This window comes from Stegodyphus dumicola, chromosome 2, assembly GCF_044657685.1.
Source record: "Stegodyphus dumicola isolate Sdum_Otavi_A_Nest chromosome 2, ASM4465768v1".
In the NCBI taxonomy this organism is placed as follows: Eukaryota; Metazoa; Arthropoda; class Arachnida; order Araneae; family Eresidae; genus Stegodyphus; species Stegodyphus dumicola.
In genome coordinates, this window is record NC_140769.1 from 37989541 (window position 1) to 38015369 (window position 25829).

General features: G+C 32.7%; 1 protein-coding gene across 1 annotated transcript in view; it reads right to left on the reverse strand.

The window, feature by feature from the left end:
* Window positions 1-698: 698 nt before the first annotated feature.
* Window positions 699-25829, reverse strand: part of LOC118185578 (peptidylglycine alpha-hydroxylating monooxygenase-like) — a 77299-nt gene continuing 52168 nt past the window's right edge. The window contains exons 6-11 of the mRNA XM_035355456.2: window positions 17552-17616; window positions 15556-15636; window positions 11574-11653; window positions 10788-10841; window positions 10551-10600; window positions 699-8556 (exon numbers count right to left, since the gene is read on the reverse strand). Coding sequence (XP_035211347.1) covers window positions 8376-8556; window positions 10551-10600; window positions 10788-10841; window positions 11574-11653; window positions 15556-15636; window positions 17552-17616 — 511 coding nt within the window. The 3' untranslated portion in view covers window positions 699-8375. The remainder of the gene's footprint in view (window positions 8557-10550; window positions 10601-10787; window positions 10842-11573; window positions 11654-15555; window positions 15637-17551; window positions 17617-25829) is intronic.

A 25829-nucleotide genomic window follows, 5' to 3' on the forward strand; every position in this document is an offset into this window, starting at 1 on the left:
TTGGAGATATAATTTAATTGAGCTAAATGAGGAAAACCTATTTTAGGTAATGATGTTTTATTGCTATCCATAATCTGGTTCATGGTCATAAAAATTAAAATTCATCAATTCCATATTTGTTCATTATTTTCCCTTCCAATGCTTTATTTGCAGCATTTGTTTTATTTGAAAATGGGCTAAGGAACATGAGTTCACAAAAAGGAAAGATTTTATTTCATATCACTGTATCAGTATTTAAAATATAAGCTGAAGTCCAGAATCTCTAAATCTATGTTTTGGGTGCTACTGCACTCACAATGCAACCGCATTCGGTGCGCATGGAATCAGCTGAACCCTTTCAGCAGCACTGTACAGTGCACTGAAAGTTTACCGAAAGCTACATTTTAGAGCTACGAACTTTTCCCTAGGAACACGAGAACAAAGAGCATTGATTGTTGAGCTGATTGCATTTCTTGATTTTCGACTGAGAATACAGCTTTGAAAATTCGTTGACTTTGAAATGATCATAATATTTAATAGGACCTGTTGTAGACCTTGAAAATTCAACAGAAATTTCTCTTTTTTTCTCTAAACGCAATAATATGGTTTTCAACAATCAGCGAAGAGCATGAATTACATATCATTTGGAAAAATGAACATTTCTCCATAGAATTTCCTAATAACATGTCGTATTGTAATACAGTAATGAGACTACGACGTTGCTTTGCAAGGAATTTATTTTTCATAAACTGTACACAAACATATTTTACATTATCATACAACTACAATGACACAAAAAAGAAATTCCCATACAAGAAAAGTTATAACGCAAAATGAAATATATGGAATTTCACACGCCTCATTTACAAATAGAATCTTATCATATCAAACAACAGTTTTTCTTTATACTTAATTATATATATTTAATCTCTAATAAAATAACCTTAAATTTTAACAACACATTGCTATATGTCATATAGCAAATTGGACTCTTTCGTGATTTTTTTTTTTTTTTTTTTTAAACTAGATGTGGACAGTTTCAAGAGTCGATAGGTATGGAAAATATTTGATAACTGGAAAACCTTTATTACAAAGTAATAATTAAAATCTTATTATCGGACACTAAGTAATCATAACAATACAAAATTAATTACTTTTTATATTTATATATATTCATAATCTTATAATACTAAATTACAAAATTGGTATAACATGTTATTTTATGTTCTTATAAAATTTTGTGAATTATAAAAAAGCATTTTAAGATCTAATAGTTAATAGAAAGCAAAAGTTATTTTCCGAAGTACCAATGATTAATTAAAAAAACTAAACCGATGAGGTTTATTTCTATAATTACTCATGGCTTCATATTTCTTAAAATGTTTACTGATAACATAAATGTTATAAAAAAACTGAGACATGTACTTATCAGATAATGTGCGTTAATTTAAATTTCTCCCTTCATGACTTTTCAGCCTAAGCAAATATTTCCAGTGTTTAAAAAATTACCATTATTTTCTAAATTAAATTATTTTTAAGCATACTGATTTTTTAATAGTTTAGATTTTTTAATAGCAGCATACTGATTTTTTAATAGTTTTCCTTTGTCAAAAATTTAGCATTCCAGGATTTTTTGTATATCAGTTTAATCGATTTCTATAAATTTGTTTGTATGAAAATAAGTATTATTTTAAATTCTTTAGAACTTTTTTTTTTTTTTTTTTTAGTTTAAGGATCAACTGAGACAATAACATAAATTGTTGAACATTTTCAGTAGTCATGTTATCATTTTCCCTTTTATATAGTTAACAGTTTTTATATAGTTCTATATAGTTCTAATCCCCTGATTCCCCTTTCTGCCTTCACTACAATGTTTTATGTGTATTTGTACTGTTTCCCTTAAACTACTTAACCAATTATTCAAATGTTTGTTATCTTTCCTGAACTTCTGAACTTCCCCTCGCATTTCCTCGCCAGGATGTAAATTTAAATTTAAGTGAAGTAAGCATTTAAACGGGAGAATTTATTCAGCGCGTGTTTTCGCAGATTTCGTTTCTGACCTTGCTGTTACGCTGATACGCCCGTTGGCTATTTCAAATAATTGTCACGCCCGTTAGGTTTGTCGAGTCAACCTAAGATAGCCGTAACTTAACGTGCTAATCCAGCACTATTCTATTTAGACTTGAACTGATTTGTATAATAACGTTAAGTTCCACCGCAAGTTGTCGGTATTAAAGCGCGAAATACGTGCCTTTTCTGTTCATAGTTGAAAGTATTAAAGGATTATTTTCGCCCTTCTTCTGTGCTGGTATTACTTCACGCTTGTGCGAGAATTCGCCAGGTTCATTTGTAGAATCTAGATTAGTTTATGTGGCCTAATAGGACTAGATCTTATATATTTAGACTTCAAATTAATTTATGTTATATGTATCCTTTTTAGCAAATTTGGTTCAATAATTCCATTAATAATATCTATCAGCATCAGAGGCAGATTTATGAGTTTGCGCAAGTTACAACTGGCGGTCCAATGGTTCTCTAGATCACTCTTCGTATTAGAAAAAAGCATAGAGTCTTAAGATACAAAGCCCTCATACACTCTAGTAAGGCAAGCTCTCTACTTCACAAATACACCTCTGTTATGATATCAAAATCCATCTCTTCTAGCAGCTTAGCATATTATCCATCAAGGAATACATTTTTATTTATTTGAGCGCCTATTATGAATTATATATCAATATGTATTTCCTAAACATAATTCTGTACCTTGAAGGAAACAGATCAATGTCCTAAATTCTTGAATTCACGACTTTTTGCCCCAGTCACATCAAAAATGCCCGTTACATTCCAACTATTACTATATTACTTTAAATTAGAACTATTTCAAAGGACATAAGTATGATATTAAAAATTACTGTTACATTTTTAGTGACATACGTTTAAAAATATGGTCCGACCACATGCCTTTTCAAGCATAAGGACAAATTAATTTTTTGATAAATATTTCTTTGGATTCCATATGCATGATTAAAAAATTTATCGAAACTCCAGCATCTTTTCCTCAAAGTTTGCAAAATGTAAACCCCCTTTCCTTATAAAAACACTGAACTTATTTTAACGATTTTATTCTCTTAATACTAAGTGTTCTACAACAAAAATGTAATTTCTTATCCCTCTGGACACAGACCCTTTAAAATGGAATCTGTTAAGCGATTCTAAACACCATGTATTCTTAACCAGTTAATAATTACTCTTTTTAGCTATTATTTGACATATTTACCTTATGACTTCATGATTGTGTCACATATATTTGAAAACTATAGCTCATGAGTATGTGTAGCAATTCTGATTTCATACCTGATCCTTGCTAGCAGGTGAACTCGAAACACTATAATCCATGGACGGGATGACTATCAGCTTAGCTATCTGAAGCCTTGAAACAGGTTCGGATAACTCCCAGTTAGCCATGGAACATGCGAAGTTACATATTGCTTAACAGATCCGAAAGAGTTAAACCATTACATTCTTTCTCCCTGTTTGGGGTTGGAGGTGTCCTTGATAAGAACAGTTATAGAACGACCGTACCCATTCTAAGCGTTTTGCTTTAATTAGGTGCCTGAGCCATTGATAAGCTTCAAATCCACAGTCGGCACCACCAGCAGTCGAATGCTTAAGTGAGCTGAATAGTGCTAGTTCAACCAGGGTTCAAATCCCGCGAACAGGCTGGCTGCATGGGCGTTTTCGTGGTTTTCCCCATGTGTAACGTGTATACGAGCCAGTTTCCCTTAGAAAGTCCTCCACGAAGGCAACCCTCCCTTAAGGCAGATAGCCATCGACTGCTTTGCCGTAATCTAATAAAACCAAACCAATCGATCAGGGTTCGAGCCAAGGCGAACGAGCTGGATACATGGTCGATTTTCGTTATTTCTAAATGTATATTGCGAAGATAAGCCAGTTTCTCATCTACGAAAACAGCCCTCTTCTTAGTTCTTCGAGTGCTTTGCCCCATTCTAATAACCTAACCTACCTTATCAACTATCCGAAGGCGTTAACCTGATAACTTAACCACTGAGCTCATAATTTGACTTTAATTAAATACCACAAAAGGCATTCGTAAGAAGAATACGTGTTTAAAGCACGAAGTGTTTTAGCCTTTTCTATCACGAAAACCAAATGTAATGTGCTTCTTATTTTCGATTCATTTTTCATATTTTCCAGCTGATTGTATTTCTCAGACTTGATGAACGTCTGATAATTACCTATACGATTAACAGAATCATTCGATTGCATGAAAAAGCATAATGTTTGAACAGCAAATTTAGTGGCTCTTTTTTAAACTCATCAAAAAATATTTATTATTTTCAGTAAACGGATCTCATGTGTTGACAAAATAAAAAGTACTGCTGTTTGGAGAAGTACTTGTAAGCCTCATATGCAAGCTACCTAATAAAACATCCTATCATCTGCGTCTAGAAAAATTAAATTGTTTTTAATTTTTATTAATTAAGCATATAAATCTCATAAAATAATGTTATAGAAATTTTTTTATCCTATCATTTGGCAGCTCTTTTTTAACAGTTCGTTTCAAATATATGATTTTATGTTCTATATCTTCAGAATCTGAGAATGATTCTCTAGCTAATAAGTTAATTGTAATTTTTTAGCTTAAAATAGTTTTAATCATTAAATAAAATCAGCAAACGAATCTTAAGCTGTGATCCCAAATTTCAAACTCTAGTTCCACATCCAAATGTAACCAGCAGAAAAATATTAAGTTCCCCTTAGCATCTAAATGAAATAATTCAGAATGTCAAATACAATTTGAAATTATAAGCCACATTTACTACCGTGCCACCATGTCAACCTTATTAACGCAGCCTTTTAAAACACGGAGTAAAGCAAAAGGTCGAATAAACATGTCAAGTCATACGCTGCGTCACGCAGCAACATGCATTTGTTTCAACATTTACTGAGAATAATGTGCACTGTCTATTTCTCACGCACGCAACAAGTTTGCCCGAAAGTTGTTGAAATTCTCTAATTCTAGGTGGCATGCGCAGATTCAAGCTATTATACTGCAAGGTTTTTCTCTTCTCGACCAAGCTCAGCCAGCGGGATGACGTCGACGTCTTGTTCTAAAGCACGGTTTCTCCTGCATCTGTGGATAAAGTAACGTCAATGAGCAGATGTACGATACGTCACGGTCTCGGAATTGGAGGAGGCATTTGCTATCACCTCTTCTTACTTTCATCACATTACTATCGTCAAAACTCTACTTCTCATCAATAGAACCTCTTTCCTGAAAAGTATAGTAATGACTTCATACTCGACGAATAAACCACTCGAAAATTTCACACATTTTTCTAGTCTGGAATAGCGGAACTGCGCAGGAGATCGTCTTGCGAACTCCGTTCGCCTATGCCATTGGAAGGACTGAACCTTGAAAGAGCATAACCTTGTCTATCTACTGATCTTGCATATATCCATGTGAATAAAAGAGCACGATATTTAAAAAAGCGTAAAATTTTTGTCGAGTTAAGTAATATATTCACTTATAAATATTATTAAAAATGTGAGGAATGATAATACCAGTATATTCCGTTTGATATCGTCAGCCTTATTCAGCTGTAGACCTACATAAGGTAAGCCAAATTTTAAAAAAACCCTATAAAATGCAAAATGAAGATAAGGGACAAGCAAGAAAATTTTGTTGAATATATATTGCAAATTAAAAATTACTTTTGATAATAACATTTCTCGCGGAAAAGAAATAATTGCCGATGGATTTAGCTTATTTATTTTATAAAGTAAATCAATGTTTTTAATTTACAAAAACTCTTCAAGTGAATGCCTAACGCGTTTATGTTAAAGGACTTGGAAAAAAAAGTAAATTGTGATTCAAGATCTAGAAAGGCAGGCCAGAGTTCCTCTTTCAATCATTTTTAGGAACACTTCAGTCATAACCTCTGAAACATTAAATCTAAAATATGATGCGATTATGCAAAAGTAAGCTAGAACAGTGGTTCTCAACCTTTTTGCCCATATACACCCCTTTCACCATTGCTAGAAGATGATATCCTCCCCCTACTTTCCAAACATGATATATATATATACATTTATTTAGATCTAGATTATTTTCTATTTTTTTCATAAATTAAACAAAAAAGTGAAGAAGATATTAGGTAAATACCGAAACTTGAATCAAAGTAGTTTTTTATGCACAAAACTAAATAATTAACAGCTTAATGAAAGTCTCACCGTTTTTACCTCCTGAAACTATTAAATTCCCTGCATTCCCGGTTGAGAACTCTGGGCTAGAATTTCGTTTCATTCATGTATCACGAATTTTTTTTCTAATCATAAGCTGTCGATGATCAAGCTCCAAAATGTTAAATAATTTTTACAATGTAGATTATAATTTCCTTTACAAGCATAGCCCCTCCAGGAAAGTCTAATCGCATTTCTCAAAAGCTCAAACGGTCCTTTTCAGCAAAATTTAAATTAAGTTTTATACATCGTTATTTCTCTTTCCCATTACAGTTATTCTTTAATCCAAACGGTAAAAACGAAAAAGAAGTTCTGAAATCTAATTTTCTGGCGAACAAGCGAATATGTTACTGGCTAAAATCCTTTAATTGTCATTAATGTATTTAGATATTTAACAAAAGGAAGAAAAAACATTTAATAGTTTTAATTTGTCAAGATAAAATTTAATTCATTCAGTCCCATTTTATTATTTTGAGGCGATATCTTCATAAACAGTACAGTTTCTGGTTTATAAATAAAAATTGGGATGTTCAAGACATCTTATAATTCATATACAAATGAAGAATTCCCAGTTTCGAATATCTAATCTCAGATTAAACTTTTAAGAGGAAAAAAATGTTATAAAGCAATAAAATAAAATAAATGAAAAAACAATCGAAATACATGGGAAATCTTGTTAAAGCCTAGGTAAATGGTTTCATTGTACAAATTAATTATTAAAAATGAAATTATTTTGTTACATGAAATTAAAGGAAGCAGTGGTAAAAAACAATAAATATAAAAAACAAATGTACTTATTTATTGTTTTAATTAATTGTTGTTTAACCGGATTTTGAAAGTTTGTCAGCAGACATTTTTCAATGGATAATTAAAAGTGACAAACTTCTCTTCACTTATAAATCATTTTTTAAATTTTTCCTAGATTTACATTAGACCAGTATGTTACCAAATATTATGAACATTTTGAATGTGGGTAACATATTTGCATTACTTATCTCTGAGAACGTATAATTAAAAACTTTCCCTGAATGTCAGCTTCCAATGAAGAATATGACATAAAAAAATAAAATAAAATATTTGAAAGCTGCCTTAATCTGATAGTTAAACGTTATATAAGCATTAAAATCAAACAAATTTCCTTTCGCTTGAATTGAAAAACTAAGGTAGCTGTCTACATAAATTATTTACACAATTGTTTGAACTAACATTTAAGGAAATATTTCTTCCAAAAATATGAATGACTAGATATTAAAGGACAAACCACAGTTTTGAAGACTCTTTTTTTTAAATAATACAAAGTGGAAATAGAGTCTTTACTTAATGGCAATCTTTTGAAATCAAAAGAAAAGGCAAAATTTTTCAATAATAAATACCATTAAATATCATCAACCATTTCATTCTAAAACTACACACATCCTCATTCTTAAACATCATTTAAATTCATTAATAAAACTATATATAAATATCGTATATTTCAATCTTAAATATTGTGCGAATCAGTTTTGGAATTGCTTTTGGATTACAGCAACAATTTTAGTGTTATTTAAAAATAAGGAATTTAAGTTATAAATGAATTTAATTATCTCGGAAACATTTGGGCAACAGATTTTGGGAACGGGATGTATATAAATAGGAAATCGCTTTTGAAAAAAAGCAATTAAATTTAAGATACAGAAACATTTCTTGTATTAGAAAAATTAGACACTTGCTAAAAAAATATTTCCCGTGTCAAAAATCATTGCCAAAATAATGCGCAATGTATATAAATGTATGATGTGCAAGTGCTGTCTAAATACACGTAAATCATTCATAAAATAAAACATTAACACTATATGAGATCATAAACTTTAAGTATGCAGTAGTATTAGTGTAAAATGCTACTTTTGTAAATAAAGATCTAGTTTTGCTTATCTGTAACAAAACTCATAACTATTTAAAAAAACCGGTATTATTTTTGGCACCAAGGGCAACAAAGTTAAAAAAAACTTCAGATTAATCGTGAAAGAGTTTTTCCCTCAATCAAACTTCTTCAATAAGAAACTCAGTTAAGGTTTACTTTTCTTTCATGACTATCTGCCAAAACATTCTTCTCTTGAATCCCAAACTCTGTTGCCCTGATTTAATATCTGCTTTTAATCTTTTAAAGAACTCGCACTCTTCTCTATACTCGAAGGAACATCGTTAATAATCGGGTCCATTTCCCAGTAGTAGTTAGATGGTCCATCAGAGAAGCAATACTTTTCAGACATAGGTCGATCACCGTCAATATAGTACATCATATAGAAGTTGCACATTTCATCGTCGCCAGTGGGTCTGGAAAACAAGAAAGTGAAAAAAATGTCACATGACTAATTCATCAGCTAGGAAGATAATTTATTTCCTGAATACAATGTACTCCCAATTATCTGAGTGAGGATTATCCGTGTGTGGCGGCGCCTAATGCTGTGCGCGAGAATGTCGCTACAAAAAGCAAACACAAGCAAGTCTCAGCATGCTCTAGAAACCGCTGAATTGCGTCATTAGGCTTAGTTTCAACGATTACCTCGTACGATTGATTCAGCATATTTCAAAGGCATCGCTTCGGTTGATCGCCGGGATTTTTTTTTTTGGGGGGGGGTTTCGTACGCATTTCTCTAAGCATTTTTCTCTTATTATTTTAAAAATTAATAAAAGTTTTTAGAAATAAAAAATGAATAAACAAAATGCTACATGTACTAAGCACAAGAAAGTTGTTTTAACATTAAAACAAAAACTTAGGTTAAACGAAAGATTTCAGCATGATGAATATCGTTTCCAATATCACAAAAGCAGAAGAGATAGAGAGTGATACTGAAAATACAAGGGAAGAAAATATTGAAAATTAGCATTAGTCCCGAGGGAGCAATGACTTCTTTTGAAATTCTGTTACATTTCGCCGACCAACGGGAATTCGAATATAATGATAGAGGAGCATTTCGGAAATTTGCATGGAAATTCGGCAAACATTTAAACATCCTCTAAAACAAATTTAAATTATTGCTTTTTTTTTTAAGAAATAAACACATACAATATGCATGAAAATTGATAGTTTGATTTATTCATGGTTTTCAATTATCCGAGACCTGCTTCGCCGGCTTTAGACCAAATAATCGAGAGTACATTGTTTTCATCAAAACATGGATAGATTTTTCTGATTCTGGAAAGGAAACAAGAGATAACAGATTATTTATTTCTTTTAGAAAAGCAAATAAACAGTTTAGTACAATTTTTAAGACTTCATACAAAATTTTGGGAATTGTATTAAAAGAATTATTTAACATTTATTCTGCGCTTTAAACAAAAAGGTAAGAAATGATACGTACAATCAGCCAGTTTTTCTACATTCAGCACTTCATTCAGCATTTCAGATACTGATAAAGCATACTTTGGGTAAACATTCTAAAGCATACCTACGCATGCGATTTCCAAATACATAGAAACCACTGACGAATGTAGTCGGTAAATGTTTGTACTGTGATATTTAAATTAAACGCTTTTTTCTTCCGTCTGCTTCAGATTGTAACACGTCGTTTATTTAAAATCAGACGAAAATGTTGTTTTATTATCTATGAAAATTTCAAAACTTTATATCCAACATATTTTTAGACGTTGAATTTTAAAATTATAAACGTCAGAAAATCGAGCAATTTTCAAAAATTCACCAAAAATTTATAAATTTAGCCACAATTTTCACATATGTTTCATTGTTTTTTTCACTTTATTCTATATGCAAACAGTAATATTCTGATATGTTTAGTTTCTTCGTTAAATAAAGATATGTGCAAAAAACATTTTAAACATCAAATAAAAAAATCTAAATGAATTTTGAAAAAAATCCCTTCACCACATTGCACTCACATCCACCGACAAATTATATACAAAATTTGAGCTCGATAGCTTATCAAGAAGTAGGTTAAAAATCGATGACGAAATTCCAACCACAATGAAACACTATGAGTGAACTTATAAACCATGTGTAACCATGAGTAAAAACTTATAAAAAGAGCAGTAGCGGCAGATTCGGTAGCTTGTGCTATCAATATTCAATAGTAGTAGAATGGCATTACTTATAATTCGGGGAAAAGACAAAAACAGATAAGAGAAAATTTATAATATAACAGATTAATCTGGAATATTTCTGTAATTCTACACTCCCCAGCAAAGAAAAAAAAAAGAAAAGGAAAGAAAAAAGAATACAAAACTATTTACTATGTCGAAGATGGATAACATTTTAAACTTCGAATAGTTAATTGAAATGATTTAAGATAACAAAAAGTTTAATTACTTACCCAATATATGTATCTCTGTCTCGGAAATTAAACATCGTGCAGCGGGCGGCCTAGAACATTTAAAAAAATTCTAATCTTTGTTTAATAAAAAGTATTAGAAACGTATCAGATGCATTTCTGTTTGTAAATAATGATCATAACAATAATGATAACACTAGACTTAAACCTTACTGATACTTCAAAAATATAGAAGGGAATGTCTTATATTTTGTTTTTAATTTTAACTAAAACACTTACCACAATATCTCCATATTCGATAGTCAAATCCTTATTTTCTACTGGATAGAACATCTATGGGGGAAAATATTTAAGTGCCTTATGAGTAAAGAATATTCAAATAAATTAAAACAAAATCATTTTGAGTTAGCACAGATTTATAGAAATGTCTCCTTGTTTAAAAAGAAATATAAAAAAATCAATGGATTATATAAATTACAAGGCATTCAGGAGAGAGAACCGTGAAACGAATTGCACATTTTCCAGGATTTGAATTAGGGATCTCCCAATTGCTAGCGAGATACGCTAACCTTCTACATAGTACTAAAAACACGCATGACGGCAATAGAGAAAGGAAAGAAACCGAATCTACCAAATTTTCAATCGGTCAAGTGTTTTTTATTCAGGCGCCACTGCAGAGACTATTAAACATTCAACAAAGAGAAAAGTAAAACTTTCTCAGTGCTCTCGCTGGGATTTGAATCACAATTCTTCCATTTGTCAACTAACGGTTTATACCTACCGCGTACGGAAAAATGGCATAGTTCCTTATAATTTCACTTACTTTTAGTTCTTTGAATTTTACTCGCAGTCATTAAATTGGTGAATAATATGTACGAAATAGCAAAAGCACCCTAACCCTCCTCCCCCCTCCCCAAAAAATAGCCAAAGGTAAAAGCTTTCAGAAATATGCAGTAATTATAGGTCTGTATAGTAAAAGAAATGCCTGCATTTATATATATAACAACTTCATAGTAAGGTAACAGGCATATACAGTAAAACAGCTTATATATGTCAAAAATTTACCTGAGGTTCTTGAGGACTGTGTTTTCCAATAAGATGCCATTTTCCACCTTTATCAATTTTGTAACCGGATACTACCTCTCCTGAAAATATAAGAAACATTGCAATGCAAAACCTATGTTACAGAAGGGTAATAAACATAATTATAGTTAAAAAAAGGGCAAAAATAAATATTAAAAAGAAAGAATGTGAAAGGTTTTACATTTTAACGCTTGCCCAAAAGGGGTTATTAAGATTTTTTTACGCTGAGCTTGTAGTTTACCAGTCTGCCGTTGCACTCACTCCTACCTACTCATTATTTTTTTGTCTTTTTAGCTTTATTAAACATCTTTTCTTCGCACTTAACGTCATATACAATTCAATAGCAAAATCGTTAAAAGTGGCATACATTTAGTATTCCCGACGCAGCGTTTAGTGTTGGCACACACTTTTTCGATTTTTTTTTATCAACTCTTACTATTACTTTCAGATTTTTCTCAGTTCATCAAATAAACATTCAGTTTTCCAACAAAGAAAAAAGCGTACGAAAGCGTACGAAACGTCTTCTTTGTCTTTCCATTATTAACGTTTTATGTGTTAGCTTCATTTATTAAATGTCACGGTCTTCGCTCTTACCGCATATAAAATTCAATTCAAAAGCAAAATCACAAGATATTTAAAAACAGCATATCTTTAGAATTTTCATCAGACAGACTCTCGCGCTGAAGATAAAAATGTTTTAATTCTTCAAATCATTGAAGTTATCAGTGAAAAGTTCATTAAGTTTTACAAAAGGTGAAAAAAACATAGTAAAAAAAGGTTAAAAAAATTTGAAAGCTTTTCAGATTTTATATTACACCCAAAAGAACTTTTTTTTTAACATTTTGTGTGTTACCTTTATTTATTAAATATCACGTTCTTCGCACTTAAATCACATAAAATTCAATTCAACGGCAATACCACAAATTATTTAAAAACAGCATATCTTTAGAATTTCCGTTATACAGTTTAGCGCGTTGGAAATAAAAATGATTTTTTTTTCGTACAGTGTTGGCAATGCTTATTTTGAAATCGCTGAGTTTGTTAAATAAAAATTCATTGAAGTTTTACAAACTATGAAATAGATTAAGATACAATAATACGCCGAACAAATATTAATTTAGAAGTCAAATAATAAAAAATCAGTGTTATATTTTCAAATTTTCACAGGACGAGTTTCGATAGTTTTACCGCACCATCATCTTCAGCTGCAAATGCTGAGGATTTCACATTCTTTTGCAGCTGAGGATGACGGTTCGGTAAAACCATCGAAACTAGTCCTGTGAAAATTTGAAAATATAACGCTGATTTTGTTGTTTGACTTCTAACTTAATATGAGATAGATAATAAAACAAATTCGAAATTCAAAATTCGAGAGCATATTTGGGTGAAGGATTACGTTATTCAAAATTTGATAGCTCTAGGTACCGTCGTTTTTTCACAACGCGAGAACGATACATATATTCATGCATGTTCTTCATTATTTATTTTCTTTAAATATAATACAGGGCGATAATATTTGGCGGCAACAATCTGAAAAATGATTCAGCTTTTTACAGTGAATCAACCCGAAATCCCGTTTCGAGACTAATAGCCCTTCTGAACTAACACTCCTTTGGGCTAAAAATGTATAGCAAAATTCATCGAAAATAATGAATATTTTAATTAGATAGATTATGAATTAAATGCACTTTATTATTCAAATCAGTCAGATTCAAAAGTAAGAAACGGATATTCTTAAGAAATGCATCAATTGTTTTCAAATAGCTTGGTTTGTTAATTTACAACGGACAGATTCAATTTGGAAGACAGATATCTTATATTTTGCCGAATGGCAACAGATTCGAATGAAAAGTAAAATGACGTATTTATATTCAGCTGACGCAAAATCGTGTTTCGAGACTTGTAGCCCCTTTTGGGCTAATAAAAATAAAGGCACTTTTGTAGTCGTAAACACGAATTTAAATACTTTTATGGCTAGGCGTACCGACGAAAGAGGAGTCCATCGATATAAACCCTTTGATAAAAAATGAGTAATAAAAGATTCTCTAGGATAAATATCAATCCAAACTTGCACACTTTTACATTTATTTATAAGGTTTAGATTAGCCTCAGTAAGAAATTCTTAATATTATTGATAAAAGTATTCTGGAACATATTGTAAGACGGATTTCAATGACGCTTATCATATTTCCTACTATATTTACTTTTACTAAATTTCTGCGATACGAATACTTACAAAATGAACTGAGCAGACTGATATTAAAAACAAAATCATATGTTTACAACTATCTTTCTTGAAAATTTTTATTATTTCTGATTTTTCAAGAAATCGTCAGAAATGAAGAAGAAATGCATCAAATAACCTGAAAATCAATAATCAGAAATGGTAAAAAAAAATATATATATATATATGTGTGTGTGTGTGTACGTGTTAAGTTAGGTATGTTGTAGACAATTATTAGCCAACGCAAAATAAATTAGTGCTATAAACATGCTTGTTTTAGAAGTTTTACAGTTCTGAAGACAGCAAGCAGCAGTAAGATGGGATCAGCAAAGCGGGAAAGCAAATGCGACGTTTCCAAGATAATATCTTAAATCTGAGTGATATAATTAAGGTTTGCAGTTTTTCTCCACTGGCTAACAAATGGTTCTGCTATTGGCTACTTGAATTTTAGTTTGCAAATAATCGGAAGCAGGTACTATTTTTAGAATAGAAAAGAGGAAATATCCAAATTAAAGTTCAAGAGAGAAGGTATCATTGAAAATTAAATTTAGGACTTACATTTATGCATTTTGTATCTAACGTATTTAAAGGCATGCTTTACATTTGTATTGTTAATATTTACATTTTTCTCACTAAATTTCTCAAATTTCTTTCGCTTGAAGCGACTGTGAAATGGTTTATCGCTCTTGGAGTAACATTTTTTTAATGGCTGGCACTAGCCATCTTAGACTTTGGTCACTACTAAGGCCAGAAGTAGTGGTCATTTTATTATGGAGGCACCTAATAGGCGACCACCGTTACTTCCTATGAAAAGCCAGACAATTTACACACATGCTTTCTTCGGGAGTCGAACCCGAGTTCTTCGGTATAGCAGTCAGAGTCACTAATCACTTTCCGGTTTAGGTGGCACTTAAAGTTACATAGTTTAATTAAATGAATATGGCAAAACAAGCAAAGGTGATCTGCTTGAATGTCTCCTTGGAACTCTTGTTAAGAGAAACTGTTTCACATTCATGTTATACATATGAAAAATATATACATGAGATATCTGCATGGGATACACACGAGATATTTACACGAGATATCTACATGACATCTATCTATATTAAGTATACAGCTACATAGATAGCTGCATAAGATATATACATGAGGGAAAAACCATTAACATGTCATTCATGTAATCAGTCCATTTGCCAGAAATCAAACACCACTATTTAACAATCTTATTCACTCGATCATTATAAGCCTAAGCTATAGATATTTTAAACAATAATATGCGCATTTTTAATATGGCATCCAAACACTGTCATACGAATATGGAATCAATAGGTTGCTGAAGGTCATACTAAACGGCATGATGCAATTTTAATACTGTTTTGAGGGGGGGGAGGCGGAGATTGCTTAGTTACTTACCCAAAAATACGCACACGTTGTTTCTTTCAGGTATGAACATCAGTTATTTTAAAAACTAAGTTTTGACTTTTGCTGTAGGTAGAAGCTCATGAAATGTATAACTGTGACATGAATATAATAATTATTAAAACTATTTAATTTTCGATTGAATATCTGTAATAAAATTGCACGGTTTTGAGAAATGAAATATTTTGTAGACCTGTATACAAACATTACTTATACATTAAAATATTTCAGGTATGAATATAAAACGTGATGTGAATTAATGTTAAGATGTAAATTTAGTAAGTCAATATTTGGAACAATTTCAGTCACTCTGAGACTTACCGAGAGCATGCGTGTGTGTCCGAAAAGCGAAAGGATGAATAACGACAGGCTCATTGATTCTACAAGCAGATTCGAAATGTTCTGGGGAAAAAGTATAATGAATTATTAAAATGAAACACATAAACATTCCATAACTTGCACACTCAGTACCAAAATTTATATAAATATAATTAAAAAGTAAAAGTATAATTATTTATGCATTTTTCAAAAATAATGTAATCGTGAAGAAATGAGATTACCAAACAATTTTAAAATTATTTGGATTTCTCAAGATTTGTCTGAAGAGCAGTTTTAAGTAATACACCAGTGTTCTAAGAAAAATAACGCCTAGTTGAAATGTACCTATGAATTGTAATTTTCAACGACATCTAAAGGAGCTAACATAGAATAAATGATTAGCATTCGAAAGCAATATGCATAATATACGTCAATACAGTTAGGATTCTATATGTTCACCTCTTGTTTGTATTGATGGCATTCCCTGTGACATTGAATTAAATAAGGTTTTAATGGTATCTATAAGAGATTAGCAATGTAAGCTTCATTAACTCGCGTAAAATGCTCATCAAGGGATTTTCAAGAGAACTCTCATAACGCATTACTCTTCACTCCACCATGCACCATGTATTTACAATGCAAACTAAATCAGGTAATTGAAACGGCAAGGCAGAAGTGAGACATAGTTAATTCTCAAGTAAGCTAGTGTTCTTGCTGCAATATGAAGAATGGCACTGCTCTGCTAGAAAGTTATTCAGTAGTGATGTTGCAAATATAGAAGTGCAGCTGGTCGTAGATTGTCAGTAATATATACAACTTCCGTTATAGTTACTTGAACAGTTACGAACGAAAGATGTTTTACCTGTGGCATTGCTTTCAAGATTGCTTTTCTCAAGATTTATTGACTCGAAAAGTTGGTGGATGTCATCCTACGAGTTAGTTTTCCATACGCGTTCCAAATGGCGAGTTAAATCATCGCGATCTAGGGACGGTCGAAGACGCCTACGAATCACAGCGCAAATGGGGAGAGATCTGGCGATCATACTTGGTAGGGAAGTGTTAGAGAAGTACGAAGGTAAGCAGTGAAAAAGTTGAAGAATCCTGTTGAAATATAAGCTCAAGGGTCCATGAAAGTAAGCACAACACCACAGGGCGTAGAATCTTCTTGACATACAGCTGTGGTGTAAAGGTGTCACAGATGACAGCCAAAGAGGTTCGAATCAAATGAAATGATACTCCGTACCATAACTTGTGGTTGTCGGGCTGTGTGGCGGACAACGGTCAAGTGAGTATTTCCTCCGCTAACCTGCACGTCTCCAGACACCTCTTCGCTGATCATCGGAGGTCAGGTCGAAACAGGACCCATCGCTGAAAACAACTCTACACCATTTCTTGAGATTTCAGGTCGAATGTGCCCTGAACCACTGAAAACGTGTCTGGCGGTGTGCAGTGATGAGAAGCAGTGACACAGTGGAGCTCCATGACTTCAGCCGGCGTCGCTGAGTTGCCTATCAACGGTCGTTACAGTCACTGCTGCGCTGGTCACACATCGGATCGTTAATAGGGACTGTAAGCGCCGATCGGGCGATCACTATGTCATCGTCCTCCATGGCCTACTATCTTTCTAACGCTCTGCATGGTCCCATAGTTCACCAATTTCTAGCAACACTGTCGAATGTACCATCGTTCCTGCTCAAAAGATTAACAATCTTCCGATTTGACCATCCTGCTTCGTTTAGTCCAGCTGAACTTCTTATCTTTGCATACGGAGCTCCGTTGCAATAGGCTGGAGATTCAGCTAGTCAATTACTGGCCGCCAAAAGTTAATCATTTCCATATTCTGTCGTAAGGATGGGCATAACGCAGTTTCATCCTATTCGGATAATTCCTTCTTTGTGCGTCGCTTCTTATGTGAAAGAGTGTACATGTTGCCAAATATTTCCTTAAGTGAAAGCAATATGACCTTTCTAATTATAAAAATATCCATTTCCATGCCTACCTTCTTCGCCAGCTCGAATGACTCCACTAGTTCCAAGGAGGTAAACCCCTGCAGCTTTCGTTACCCTAAATGAACACAAAAACAATTACATTAGCTTCATTCCAATACACTAGCTATTACAGTACAATGCATTATTTCAGTTTAGCACCCTTCCTTCCCTGTATTGTAACAATTACATTAGCTTCATTCCTATACACTAGCTATTACAGTACAATGCACTATTTCAGTTTAGCACCCTTCCTTCCCTGTATTGTCAGCCACTGAGCACAGGAAGGAAGCACAGAAAAACATTGAATTTTTTAACCCTATTACAGTACAGTACGCTATCTTACATTATAGTAGCTTGAAAGAAAATAAATTACTGCATTATATAAATAAGTACAATTATTTAAAGTTATTTAAATAGAGTTTTATTTCCTCTAGTTCAAACTTCAACAGCAAAACAGAAAAATTTAAGCATTGTTCTTCCATATCTATTTTTCTCGCTGTCAGAAAATTACCAGCCTGAAGCCGTGGCAATACTATGTATCTATATTCGGCATGATTCACGGCGATTTCTCAGTAAAACATAAGCTACAAACAAGAAGCTTGATAAATTTAGTTGCATGGAAATAGCTAAACAAAGGCATCAATAAATAAAAAAAAGATTGAATTATAAGGTATAAGATAATAAATTTTAGGCAATAAATATAGGAGAAAATCGTGACTAGAAATAATTCATACAATGTCATTCGAACTACTATAATGTTTTATTTATGATCTAACTTAAGAAAGAAGAAAGAAAAATGTAATTGCGATGTATCTGTAAAATAATTGTGTGCTTCTGTAGTATGATAGTTGTAAGAACCTTTCCAGAAAAGCCTGAAATGGGCAATAGCTGTAAGTACTTCAACTGGAAATTGTAAAATGGACAATAAAAGAAACGCTAGCTGTAACTTTGCAGATAAGCACTATTATACGAGATAATTATTTATAACTCTTATATTTTTCCCCATTACATTGTAGTATTGTGTGGCTCCAACTTGTCAGCAACCGTGGTAGTGACTGCTATGAACTGTAAATTTACACAAACACGTAAGAAGGGTTTAAAGCCCTTTTTATTCCACTTTAGAAATAACAGCTGCGTTCACTTGACGCTCACAAACTACGCCGACCCGGCGGTTTAACAAAAACAGAAATGTGAAACTAAAAATTAATGTCAGGATGAATAAACAACTAGATCAATACCTACGAGGCTCTGAAATCGTAACGAACCTAACCGCGTTCTAAAATACAGCTGAGATTCAGCGAGCTTACTGGTTAAGCAGTTGAAAGATTCAGCGAACTGCCGAGATAGGCACACAGGCCGAAACGCGCGGTTCTTAAATTTCTACCTAGCAACCTTCACGTTAGCGATTCAAGAAGCACACTTACAAACTCGTTTCCCTTCTATTTAAACTCAACTTACTTCTGCTAAAATTTGAATATACTGCTCCCTCTACTACAATTTACATACTCTGGCATTGGCAATTCTAGGGGAAAGTAAAGGCTTGACAGGAAAGATAGCTTAAAATAAATGTTAGTTAAAATAAATATAAACTACATATAAACTAGTATTCTCAAATAGTTAACATTATCTATATTCCTCATTAATCTTACTTGAAACTGCAAGGGGATCTGTGCTTAGTAATTGGCTGCGAGTATATCTCTTTGTAATGCCACCGGTTAAATAACTTTCCCTTTTAAACATTCTTAATTCTATAATTTTTGGAAGGGGGCTAAAACAAAAACTCGAGTTTAATGAAAATAATTTTTTTCTAAATTATACACGTGTGATATTTTTTATATTAAAAGCACAAGCTCAAAATGGAAATATTCTAGTCCTATTCAGCATAGTTGAAGAATGTTCCATCAAAATATTTCAGTACAAAGCTTTATTCTGTACAAAGCTTTATTCTTTACGCTTTATTCTGTAACGTTCTTTAGATTACGTTTAAAACTTTATGGTTGACAGTTGAATTTCTTTCTTTCATTGGGATTTTTTCTCCTTGGAACTTAAAAGTCAGACTTCTTTTCAAACAGTTTGTTAAAAATTATCTCATTTCCCTGAACGCACTTTCATGGTGTTTCCAGCTTGCAAGTGGAAGATCCATGCTTCGGACCAAATTCAACTGATTTTCACCTTCTCTTTCTTACCAAGCTATTACATTTTAGAAAGTTTACGTAACTATCAGCTTTATAAAGGTAGTTTTTCTTTTAAGCAGTGATTATTCATATATTCTAAGAAATTATAGGTTTGTTGAGATTTTATACAGTTCGAAGTTTTAGAATCTAAACTATTCACTATCATTTACCTTTCACTCATTAGGATTAATTAGAATTTATTTTTCAGGAATAACCTAGAATTTATCTTTAAAGAATGGCGTGTGTGAGTCGTTAAATAAATATACAATTCGAAAAGCTTGAAAGTCTGAAATATCGAGCTGCTATCATTTGCAAATAATAAATCGATATCCAAGGAAATGAATATCCATTTCCACTTTTTATCGCCGATCTTTCCATGTGAGAGATTAAAAGGTATGTGGAATTTCGTACCTGATGATTTCATCTGAAGGTTTAAAATGCTGCTTCAATTATAAAAACATCTAAGAAATTTATAAAATATTTATTATGAAAATGATGACATTCCCTATTCAATTCTGTCACAAGAATAAATAAATAACCATATTCTACTGACTTTTCCTATCTACTTGTATACTTTCATACACCATAAAATACAAATTCCTAAATCCATAAATACAGATAGATGACTTATCGCCCCGTCATATGCTAATGTACAACAAATACACACTCAGACGAAATTTAAAATGAACCGTTTTATTAACATGACGTCCAAGTGGTTTCATAAAACTAATAGCAATACCAGACAATCAAATCCCCGCAGCTTGCAGGAAATTCAGAACATATGTTCAAGTCAAATTAAAATATTAAATTCAAGCAACATCTGCCCAAGTATGCCTTGGCTCAGATCTTAGCATCTTCATGAAGTAATTACGGATAGCGAAGCTAAATTTGATTAAGCAATACAATCGATCGTAGAAAGATTAAAAGAGTAAAAGGTTACTAAAGCTTTTCCACGAACTTGACAATTGGTTAATAGAACCCTTCGGAAAAGAATAACAATATATTTTATCAGATGAGCATTTAAGTTTTGTATCAGTTGTCAAACTAAAGCTAGGAAACTTCTAGCTTTAAGTAGTAAAAGCTTTCAGTTGAAGTCCACTACACAACAAGTTTTAAAACACAATCAAAATACTAAATAGGAATACCTTATTTTTTAAATGATTTACTATTTACGTTAGAAGTAGAAGGAAATTACAAAATTACATGTTCTTTTGTTTCAAAATTGCTAAATATGCTTTCTACTTATAAGAGACAACATTCGATTTGATGGAAATTCTTTAGTATTCTAGATACGTTACATTTCTAAACTGTAAATTGAAACCCTAACGACATCAGTATTTTTACCTAGCCCATCTGATAAACCATTACATTCACATAGCTCTAAAGTCTTTAAAATTCTTAATTGAGCTCATTCAAAACTTTAGTCCGAGTAATCGTAATCATGCCTTCTTTGGATTGTGCAATCAATTCATGTGAAGGACTAAGTAGCGTTATAACCTCAAATTTCTCGAATAATAAATTCAAATATAAGATATTCATTCACTGGCTTTTCGTATAACCGTCCAATAATCATTGCATCTAAATAGCATAAGAAATCTTCCAATTTTATTTCACTCCCCATTAACTAATATGAGGCAGAATTGGACATTGATTAAGCATTGTTTGGATACAATGCACTTACTTCATGTGAATGCTAGGTTCTTTCCCTTTGTAATAAATAGTTAAATGCGCAATGCAACTATTCACCGTTCTTCATTCTGTTTAGCAAATAACCTGAAAAATTCTTTGCTTCATTAACAGTAAATTTGAGATCAAAACATTCAGCTTCCCATTTTAGACTGACTAATCAATGTGTTTGGAAAGATGGAAAGTTTCTTTTCGTTTATACTTAAAAATGCGGTAACTAATAAAAGCTCGATGTAGTAATTCACAAGAACGTCTAACCAACATAGGAAGAATTTCATGCACGATTGTTAAGTAATTTATCATTTCCTTTCCTATTTTTTCCTAGCTTTCTTTCTTAAGTATGTCACAACTGTGATCAATTACACGATCAATCCAGTCTCTCAGTTGCAATCGATCAATCATATGCACCATCGACAATCAGCTTATTTTTTTTCAAACGAGAAGTTAATCTCTCCTTAAATTCAGAAACCCTTAGAAATCGTTGTATGAACATACGTGTTCCACATTTTAGCCTCGTGTTTTGTGTTTCATATATAACCTAAGAAAGCTAGCCAGTAAAGCTTCTGGCCATTACGTAAACAGCAGCTGATACCAAGGCATTTTAGTGGAAATATTTTGAAGAAATGAAGCAATCTGATTTAAGTTCGAGATCGAAATAATCTAAGGCTGTCTTTCTTTTTTTTTTACACAAGAAGCTCAGTTTTATTGGATTGCTAGAATACTCAAAAGCGCATTAGAATTTGTTGCTTGATATACGTGCACAATTGCTTTATAGAGAAAAATATTATAAGATTCCGTGAAGACCGTTTTCACCAAATAAAATTCACTACGGCTCTCGTTCTGGAAAACTCTTGCCGTCACACTAATCTTGATCTAAGCTAGAACGTCAAGTAACACTCAAGAATAAATTAAAATTATTATATTTTGTGCTACAGTTCCTATACATAAAAATAACAGCAGTTATCTGAGGTTATTTATAGGGAATACAGTCAATCCACATACTTATACTATATTTTTACAAATATTTACACTATTTATACGAAATAAAATAATGTACCTCAAACTAAATGATAACAATTCTATGAAATTATTCACTGATCTTTTACAGCAGCTCAGAGAGAGCAGTTAACGCATGGCAGCAGAGAGTCTTACATTCTGGTGAAGGCCAACGAAAAATACAAAAAGACAGTATTAATGTACAAATTACTCTATTTATTTAACTACACTGGCTTTCAAAAGTAAAGGAACAACATGTTTTTCAAAGCTCACCAATACAAAAGTGTCAGTAACGTTTAAATTCACAGTTCATATGTATGACAGTAAGTTTAAGAAAATACATGCAAAAACAATAGCTACCACTTTCATTTTATAGAAATGAAACCATTACAAAAATGTCAGTAACGTTTAAATTCGCAGTTCATATGCATGACAAAAAGTTTAAGAAAATATATGCAAAAACAATACACTTTCATTTTATAGAAATTAATACTTATGTAGGAGTTGGAGAAAAAAATACAAAAATTGTAGTTTTTGTTCACGAGTTTTGATCTTCAGTTGTTATTATAGTTTCGTGAACAATATCCAGGAGAAGTCGTTTGCCCGATTCGTTGAGGTGGCGGGTGATCGGATGGGTGGAATGGGAATTCACAAGCTGAAAATGTTGCTAGACGTCTCATTATCTCTCGTAGTGTGGTCTACCGACTATCTAATCAGTTTGAATCCATCGATTCTATGTCTAGAAGACATGTTTCAGGCAGATTCTAGAGTTACAACACCTACGTGAGACCATTATTTAACTCTTTCGGCCCGACGTAGGAATAACATTTCTGTGCTTCAACTCATGGAAGATCATTTAGTGGCAACTGGAACAAGAATCTCAGCTACTACGATGCGCAGACGCCTGCACAGTATAAATCTGTATGCAAGACGACTTGTTGCTTGTGTACCCGAGGACACAGAGGCGCCCGTTTATTTTGAGCAAGAAAACACGTCTCCTGGACCTGTCAACAACGTTTTCTTCACAGAAGAGTGAAGGTTCACATTGGAGAGTTATTTAGATCGTCAGCTGATCTGAAGGAACAACGCACCATATACAACCAATCCCACATTGTGGAAAGACATAGTTACAGAAGTGATGGAATAATGTTTTGGGCTGGGATATCTCTCAGTGGTCACACTGACCTGCATGTGTTCCATGCAGGAGCTTTGACCGGGGGTAGATATCGAGACGAGATCCTTGATGAATATATCCGCCCATATGCCGCTGCTATTGGTCCTGGATTTCTTCTGATAGATGACAATGCGCGACCACACTGAACTCGGGTTACTGAAGAATATCTTGAGGGCCACGGTATGGAGCGGGTAAACTGGCCAACTCAATCCCCAGACCTGAATCCGATAGAACATTTTTGGGACTACTTTGGGAGACAGGTTCTGCTTTAGGTCCTCCTCCGAGGTCGTTAGATGAGCTCGAACAAGGATTACTCCGGGTCTGATCCTTGCTTCCTATTTCACTGATCGACAACTTAATTGACAGCATGGAACATCGCTGCCGCCGAAGTATTGCAGCTAAGGGTATACACATTCCTTATTAACACTTATTTTTGTAATGTTACCATCCCATTGTTCCTCGAAAAACTGTGATACACTGTTTCACCAAGACTGGATTTCTCTGCCATGAGTGCAATTTTTTATTGTATTTCATATTTGTGCTGAACTTTAGAAACATTCTCTGTCACATATATTAAAAAACTGTTAAGTAAACATGTCCAGTAAATTTCTTGTTTCTATGTTGCTTTATTCTCAAATTAGACAGAAAAAACATGCTGTTTCTTAACTTTTGGAGGGCAGTGTATTTATTTTAACGTAATCTCGCATATTAAACGTTGAAAAAGTATATGTCATTGTGGCCGTGTAAAAGACAAAAGACTGATAGTTTAAACTAAAAGCTATATTTACGTGCAAAATGCGCATAATAGTTGTCAAGCGAAAAAATATTTTTAAGTGTCAGTTATAATCTGCCGAGCTATTTAGAGCAGTGCTTACAAAATAGCTCGGGAAGATGAGGAATAGTTTTGGATTTAACTTTAGAACACTTTTTGAAACCAGACATTAAAGGCCAATAGCTTTCAACAAACAAATTCTTCCCACAAATGTACCAAATATTTATAGCAAGTAGTATAGGTATTACAAGCAGATCACAAAAGCGTTTCTCAATCTGTGATCAGCGGACTACTAGAGGTCTTCGAAGCCTGACCTTGTGGTCTTTCTAGGTTTCCAAAAAAAAGCGTAAAACAATAAAATTCAAATTAGGTGTGTATACCATACTATAGCTGAAAATCTCAGAGTTTGGAAATTACGCATGGCAATCGTCCATCCTTTTTTCTCCCATGACTGATATTTTAATAAATTTATAACCGATTATCTTACCTACAGATATCTCAATCTAGTTTTAGAAAAAAAAAAGATTTAAAGCACTTTGGTATTTCTTACCAGCATGCATCCAAACACAAAATAGCTATACAGGGCATCGGCAGAATCCACGCATCTCATTAATGTGATTTTACAAATACTTATTTAATATCTAGTTAATAAGATGACGATTATCCAAACTTTAATAACAATGAATTATTAAAAGCAAATAAAAATTTTCTACTATTAGCTTAAAGAAAAATTAATTAATTTTCATTATTTGCATTTTAGAAATATAGCTAATAATGGTACTAACATATGCGAAAAAATTTGCTTTCGAAGGGGAATAAGTAAAGTTGTCCGAGAGCATTTTAATTTTCTAAACTGGTCCCCACTTAAAAAAAGTTTGAGACACGCTGATTACAACAATAAAAACTTTCCTAGAAAAAGCGGGAAAACGCTCATACACATTTTTAAACCGGGATATTTTAAGCACGCTAATGGAAATTATAATACTTAGAACTCCCAAACTTCGAAGAAAGCAGACAATAATAAAGAGACAACACAATAGGAAGCATCTACGTTGACACAACAAATTCATAGCTTCGTCATAAAGGGATGGTCTGTGAGATACATCGTGCAAATTATATCGAAAAGCCGTTATTCTGTTGATTAGTTTAGCCTAAACTTTATACTCCACAACTGTTTTAGTTTGAGTAATATTATATCGTATTTCCTTGCGTATTTCTCCTCCTAGGAATTTAGAATTAGATTCAGAAAATTTCAAAAACTTTAGCACTTTTTTAGTTTTTCCCTTCCGTTGTTGTACATACTAGTTTCCCTTACAAGGGCTAGCTTATTGGTAAATTGTATTCCCTTGATTATTTTTATTTATATTGAATGAATAGAGTCATTAGGGATTTTTCAACGCAGGAACGTACAAAACGTGCCCCCGAGATTCGAACTCCGAACCTCCCAAATACGCATCGAGCTGCTTCCAGTTACACACTACAAAGAC